Below are 6,909 nucleotides of genomic sequence, written 5' to 3' on the forward strand. Positions count from 1 at the left end.
CAGGCAATTCCCCGAGTTAATTTTGGACCAAGCTCAGTTTTCATTTACCTTGAGAATATATGTTTCTCTCTCTCATTTGTGTCTGCATTATTATTTTCTATAAATACCCTCTTTTGTTTTCCTATATAAAAAGGGTGGAAAATGGAAAAAAAATCAGATCTTGTGCTTATGACTAATCATGCCAATCTTTTTTTTTTTCCTCCAAAAATTATCTTATAAAATGGATCCATATCTTGCAAATACTTCCCATACTTCTATAACAACATTGTCGATTTCTGGAAAGAACATAATATCATCTACAGTGAGATACTTTTCTTTTTACAAATTAAAAATGTCATTGTGTACCTGACATAAACTTGTTTTTCTAATATTTTAGCTATATAATACTTCATCCAGCTGTGTTCTTCTGCCTATGCCCCATTGGTACCATAATCTGCCACCTCCCTGATTGTTTATCATTATTTCAAGAATTTTTATTCCTCTCTCTGATATTAATCCCACCTTATCTTTGTGTAAGTAGTGGCCATATTTCCAGTCCAGAGCCTTGTCACTAATTCTTGTCTGTAATCATCTCTCTGCCCATTTTCCTGTGGTCACCTCTCTTAGCTGTCTGCGTCTCCTGATCCCATACTCATCTCTGTCTATTGGGGCTGGGTCTGTTGTGTGGGCACATTTTACTGTCAAGTGAAAACATTGCAAGAATCATTTCAGGAATGATAGAAAGCATTACTGAGATACTGAATGACTTGTTGCATGCTGTGACTTTTGGAAACTCCATAGAATCATTCACCCTGACTGTGTGTGCAGGCAATTGCACAGGGGAGGTGCTGGAGGGAATTGGGGCTGATCTGATTGCTGCAATGCCACGTCCTGTTGTGCTCCATCAGAGGCTGGGAAGAGGGAAGGTTTCACCAGAAACAGCTGAGTCCAAGGTGACTCATCAGAGAAAAAGCCAGCAGCAGGCTGCCCACAAGGGCCTTGGCCTCAAGGATCCTCCTGCTGCTACGTGTTGGGCAGTCTCAGGTCCCCAGAGGACATGGTCATTTGTCAAATTCATTTGCAATACATGAATTTAACACTGTGTGGGCTTTAAGATGAGGAAAAAAAAACAGAAGCTGTTTCATCATGTGCTCATTAACATCATCGCATTTAGCAAAACCCTTCCTAGACAACCTCTCCTAGCAGCCCCCCTGTGACCGTATGCAGAATTAGAGGCAAGAATCAGCTCATTATGGCTGCCGCACACTAACGAGCTCCCAGGGGACAGTCACCAAGTGTGGAGGGTCATGGCAGGGACGCATTTTCTGGGAGGTCTAATAGGGCCTGCTGAGGGCTGTTAGCGATGAAGCTGTTTCAGGAAATCAAAGTGTGCCTCCCTGGGGGCTGAGTAGAGCAGCAAAATTGGAGGCAGCGATTTCAGGATGACAAAGGAAGGAGACAGAGAGGTCTTTGTCATGTAGCCCCTTGGATGTGCCCTGTCCAGCCATGAGGCCTGGTGATAATCCCCAGCCCCTCTGAATGGTGATGCTTTGGGTCATCCCCAGCCTGAGGTTTCCCCTGGTCACCATGAGGGGGAAGCACACTGAGTGCCTGCATGTCCTTGCCCCATCCCTGGGACTGCTCCCAGCATTATCCCCATGCTCAGCCAGTTCCTCTCCGTCCTCAACCGTCCCCTGTGCTGCCTCTGTTCCCCTCAGCCAAAAGATTTCTGACCATCAGACCCATGCTGGTGATTCAACAGTATGACAAGAGAGCAGGGAGGCACCAGCCCACTGAGCAGTGGCCAAGAACATACTCCCTTCACAGTTTTCAAGAGAGAAGCAGGACATGGAGGCAGGATCTTGGGTGAGGGGCTAGCTGGTTTGATGGGGGAGGGTGGTTATGGATTTCCTTTTCCAACAGAGGCTGGGGTTTTTTTTTGTTGGCTTTGGCTATGGGGCGAGACCTTCCTGCTTTAGGGGTGGGTATTAGGTCAGATCACCCCAAAGCCTTTGCCATGGTGGTTTACTACACTGGTGGCTTCCCCTTCCAAAGAGCTTTAGGCCTTCAGGAGGTGTTAAAACTGCCCTGCGTGAAAGGTCTCCTCCTCTCTTAATGCAGGTGGGGGGCAGTTGGGGTAGAGCTCCAATGCAAACAGGCAGCATGCCAGAGGTGGAAGCTGGGAGAGGCTACAAAGGAGGAATAGAGAAATATGGCAGAGATGGTGTCAGGAAAGCCAAAGCTCACAGTTGAGACTTTTAAAGGAGTTCAAGGACATCCCTTGACAGTAGTGAAAGGTTGAGCAAGGAAAGATTTGACCCATTGCTGAACAAGGAAAGAGTTGACCTGGAGTCACAGGACTTCTCTGTGATTACTGAAAAGATTGAAGGGGGAGAAGTCTGACTAGCAGTGGACGAGGTCTGAGTAAGGGTTCAGTTATGAGAACTCAACCTCTCAAGTCCATGGAACCCAATGACTGCACCAAACCACGCTGACGGAAGTCGCCAACATCCTTGTAAGGACCCTCTCTATCATTTTTGCGAGGTGGTGGAGAAGACAGCAGGCATACCCAGTGACTGGAGGAAAGAAAAATTTGAACTACTCTTTAAAACAGGCCAAAAGAATGATCCAAGGAACAATAGGCTGGTCAGCCTCACTTAAGTGCCTTGGAAAATCACAGAGTGAGTCCTCTTGAAACACATTTGTGAGCAAATGGATGTGAGCAAATGGAAAAGAATGTGATGGGTAATAGTCAGCATGGGTTTCCCAACTGTTGATTTTGCCCTACTAACCTTATTACCTGCTAGGATAAATAACTGGATTGGTGGAAGAAGGAAGAGCAGTGGATGTCACTCACCTTGTCTTTAGCAAGGCTTTTGACATGGTCTCCCAAGTCGGGATGTCAAGATCTGGATGGGTGGACAACCAGGAGAATAAAACACTGCTTGGCTGACTGGGCTCGCAGTAGTGTCTGAAGGGTCATACTCTGCCTGGGGACCATTAACAAGGGAAGTTCCTCAGGGGTCTACGCTGGTATCTGTCCATTTTTACATCTTTATCACACCCCTGGAGGAGGTCTGCAGAGGAGAATAAACCAGCAGAATACAAGGCAATGTGCTCGAAGATGGGGCAGCCATCCAGAGGGACCTTGAAAGTCTGGAGGAATAGCTAGCATGCAAGCCTATGAAATTCAACAAAGACAAATGCCAAATCTTGCCTTGGGTGATGGGATATTGCCTAGGAAGTAAGAACCCCTTGCAACAATACAGGCCGTTGACAGATTTCAGGGAGCAGTGAGGAATGGCTACTCCCAAAGGGACAGGGGGCTTGGAGCCGAGTGTGATAACATGGTCGACAGAGCAGAGGCCCACCAGCCAGAGCCCAGCTCCACTGTAACCGAGTAAGGCAAGCAGGGCAGGCATGGAAATGGTAGCCAGGTTCAACCAAGAGGCCAGATCATCAGGAAAGTTCTTGGTGACAAGACAGGGCTGAGGTCAAACCAGGAACACACATCAGGATGAGGTCCAATGACAATAACCAGCATCAGACAAAGCCCCGTAATTGCAGGGCTGGTTCATACAGATGAGGTAGGTCCAAGGTCAAACTGGAAAGTCAGGCTGTGACTCAGAGTCCAAATCAAAGGGGTCGATGGCCAGGACCAGGCACAGCTGCAATATAGCTGCACACAGGCACACCTGCAACATAGGTCAAGATGCAACTGAAGGCTCAGGCCTGACCTTTAGTGGGGATCCTGGGCCCATGGTCAGGGTGTGTGTGTGGAGGCCCCTGGTGAGTCTGGTCAGGGCCATGATGGCCTATTAGTGCCCTCAGGGATCTGTCCACAGACTGGCCAGGAACAGCTCTGCGGAAAAAGCCCTTGGGGTCCTGTTGTACAGCAAAGTGAGCGTGAGCCAGCAGTGTGCACTGGCAGTGAGGAAGGCCAGGTCCTTGTGCTTCAGGGAGAGGGTGGGGGCCCTCTACCCTCAGGGAACAGAGCCTAGCACCTGAGAAGTGCTCACCACATCACTCAGGGCAAGTCTTCAGGGCTGGGAGGAAATGCCTGTGGCTCAGCCTCTTCCTCCCCACACCATGGCGGGCTGGAGGGACCAGCTCAGGCCATCAGAGCTCTGTAAACCTCAGCGAGTCAGTGAACAGACAGTCGTCTGCAGGGACGTGAGGGGCATCCCATTCATGGAATGTCTCCTGACTTTGAGTCATGAGTTTGGAGGAGGCCTGATGATTTCTCTGCCTCGGTTTCCTTTCAAAGGAGCATGTCCCAGAGTTTGAGTGACCAGAATTATGGAGAAAGCTGTATGCCAGGAAGAGTTTACAAAGTTTCTAGCAGCTCAGGGGATTCAGTCTCCTTTGAGAGCCAATTATGCATTGCTCCCTCTCTGTAGTCCATGGGAAGAGCCCAGCTTCAGCAGGAGCCTTCAGAGACTCGTTAGTGCTTTAAACCTCGGGACACTTTGGAGAGCAGGGGGCATTCAGGTGCTTCTGGACATGCACCACAGGCACTGCCAGAAGAAGACGGCAAGGGCAGAGTAATGCCTGAGCCTTGGGTGGTGATTTGCAGAGAGCTCAGGGAAGAGAAGGATGTGGTTGGGAAGAAGCAGAGGGTAAGACCCTGACCTCCATCGTCATTGCCTGGCACCATCAGTGCAGAGGTCAGCACCTCATCCTGAGGACTGCAGGTTTGTGTTGTGTTTTCTGAGTCAGGTCTGTTCTTTTTTAGCTGGTGAGGCTTTGCATGGTGGCATTTATGAGTGAGAAAGGTGATGGGCGTGTCCTTTCCTAGGTGTCTTCTACTCCAGCTTCGTCTTCCCTCCACACATTTCTTCTGATGCCCTTGTTAGCTGAGCAGAATCCTGGGGAGCTTGCCAGTTGGTGCGGAGTTAGTTTGTGCCTTTGCTGCCCCTGAGCCAGCCCAGAGCCCCACGAGCACAGCTGGCAGTGCTGAGGTCCAGCTGCTGGGCTGTGCCACAAGGCAGTCCCAAACCCTTCAGAAACCATCACTGAGGGGGAGCTACACAAAGTGAACGATCTTCCTTGTCTTCTTCCCTCCCACTCTGCTCAAGATCTCTTCTCCTCATATTGGCTGATCAGCTCAGGTGTCYATCTTCTCTCACATCTATCTCACTTTTTTCTCTCGAGCCTGTGTGGAGGATCTCTGGGAGTCCTCTCAGGCAGTCCTACTGCACGGTGCCGTGAATGTCAACTCCTGACCCACGCACTGTCAAAGGAAGCACACAGCCTGTTCCTTCCAAAAGAAGCATTTCAGACAGCTGAGATCAGCCAGTTGGTGCAGTGCCCATCCTCCTCCTTGGAGCAGAAAGGACATCTGGCATGATGTGCTCCCATAAAGGGATTTTCTTGACTGGTAGGGATTGTGGTTATTATGGGAATAACTTCAAGTGTGGGAGAGACACTGTCACAGTCTGAGTGAACATTTTCTCTCCTCTAACTCCACTGCAAGCATGAATGAGCACCTCCATGGGTCAGGTCACCTCTGTCATTCTCCTAGGAGGCCCTTTGCTTTAAACGCATGGTTTAACTCTCGGGAAAAATCTAGTTCTCTCTTTTCACTAGTAATGGAAGCCATGAAGGGAACACTAAGGCTGTCAAAGAAGTGCCAGAGTCTGTGTTTTCTCTGAGAGAAATTTTCTTCACAATTCTTTTATACAAAAAAGAAAGAAAGAAACAAATGTTCTTTCTTGTAGGTTCCCTTGCTGTCACAAGAAAAATCAGAGAACTGTCGTGCTACATGGAGAAAGGGGAATGGGACAATCACACATCACCAGTGGACTTTGTCCTGCTGGGAATGGGGAATGGCGCCTCACTCCAAACATGGCTGTTTTTCCTCTCACTCTTGATCTACTCAGTGACCATGGTTGGGAACATCCTCATTGTTGTGCTGGTGGTGGCAGACCAGCACCTGCACACCCCCATGTACTTCTTCCTGGGCAATCTGTCCTCGCTAGAGACCTGCTACAGCTCCACTATCCTGCCCCGGCTGCTGGCCAGCTTCCTGACTGGGGACAGGACCATCTCTGCTCATGGCTGTTTGGCTCAGTTCTATTTCTTTGGCCTTTTTGTAACTACAGAGTGTTACCTGCTGACCATGATGTCCTATGATCGGTACTTGGCCATATGCCAGCCCCTGCTCTACACAAGCCTCATGACCTGGAAGGTCTCTCTACAGCTGGCAGCAGCATCTTGGCTAGGGGGACTCCTTATCTCTACAGTAGTAACTTCTTTCTTATCCCAGCTGAAATTCTGTGGCCCCAAGGCCATTGACCACTTTTTCTGTGATCTTACCCCTTTGCTGGAGCTCTCCTGCAGTGATACCAGCATAGTCATATTACTAGCTTTCATAATATCTATCCTGGATATAGTCATGCCCTTCCTGTTCACACTGGCATCTTACATGTGCATCATTACCGCCATCCTGAGGATCCCGTCCAGTGTGGGCAGGCAGAAGGCCTTCTCCACCTGCTCCTCTCACCTCACCGTCGTCACTGTTTTCTATGGCACCCTCATTGTTGTCTACACAGTACCCAGAACAACCCTGCTGAGGCAGCTCAACAAAGTGTTCTCCTTTTCCTACACTGTCCTCACGCCCCTGGTCAATCCCCTCATCTACAGCCTGAGAAACAGGGAGGTCAGGGAGGCCCTGAGGAAAGCATTCAGGAAAGCTCTGGCCTGCACACAGAGCCTATAGTAGTTGTGCATGCCTGCGTACAAAATACTATGGGTTCTGCCAAGTAGTAAAGTCAGCATGGAAAATAATTTCCTGCGTAGTACATATCCCTTGAGAAGAACAAGGCACTGAGAATTTTGCTGGAAAGCAGAAGGGAAGAGAGTACAGATTTCCTTCAGCAATTAAATGTATGGCTTAGAAGAAAATGGAAATAATTTTCCATTCCTGCT

General features: G+C 49.0%; 1 protein-coding gene across 1 annotated transcript; it reads left to right on the top strand.

The window, feature by feature from the left end:
- The first annotated feature begins 5,743 nt into the window (after positions 1-5,743).
- On the top strand, positions 5,744-6,700 carry LOC112962748 (olfactory receptor 6N1-like). Its single transcript, XM_026059188.1, has one exon. It carries the CDS (start codon positions 5,744-5,746, stop codon positions 6,698-6,700), a length of 957 nt encoding a protein of 318 aa, XP_025914973.1.
- The last annotated feature ends 209 nt before the right edge of the window (positions 6,701-6,909 follow it).

Source organism: Apteryx rowi, unplaced genomic scaffold (genome assembly GCF_003343035.1).
Source record: "Apteryx rowi isolate R43461 unplaced genomic scaffold, aptRow1 scaffold_1537, whole genome shotgun sequence".
NCBI classification, from domain to species: Eukaryota; Metazoa; Chordata; class Aves; order Apterygiformes; family Apterygidae; genus Apteryx; species Apteryx rowi.

Excerpts from the sequence above, each read along its gene's own strand:
- LOC112962748 (XM_026059188.1), top strand. The coding sequence starts at position 5,744 with ATGGAGAAAGGGGAATGGGACAATCACACATCACCAGTGGACTTTGTC.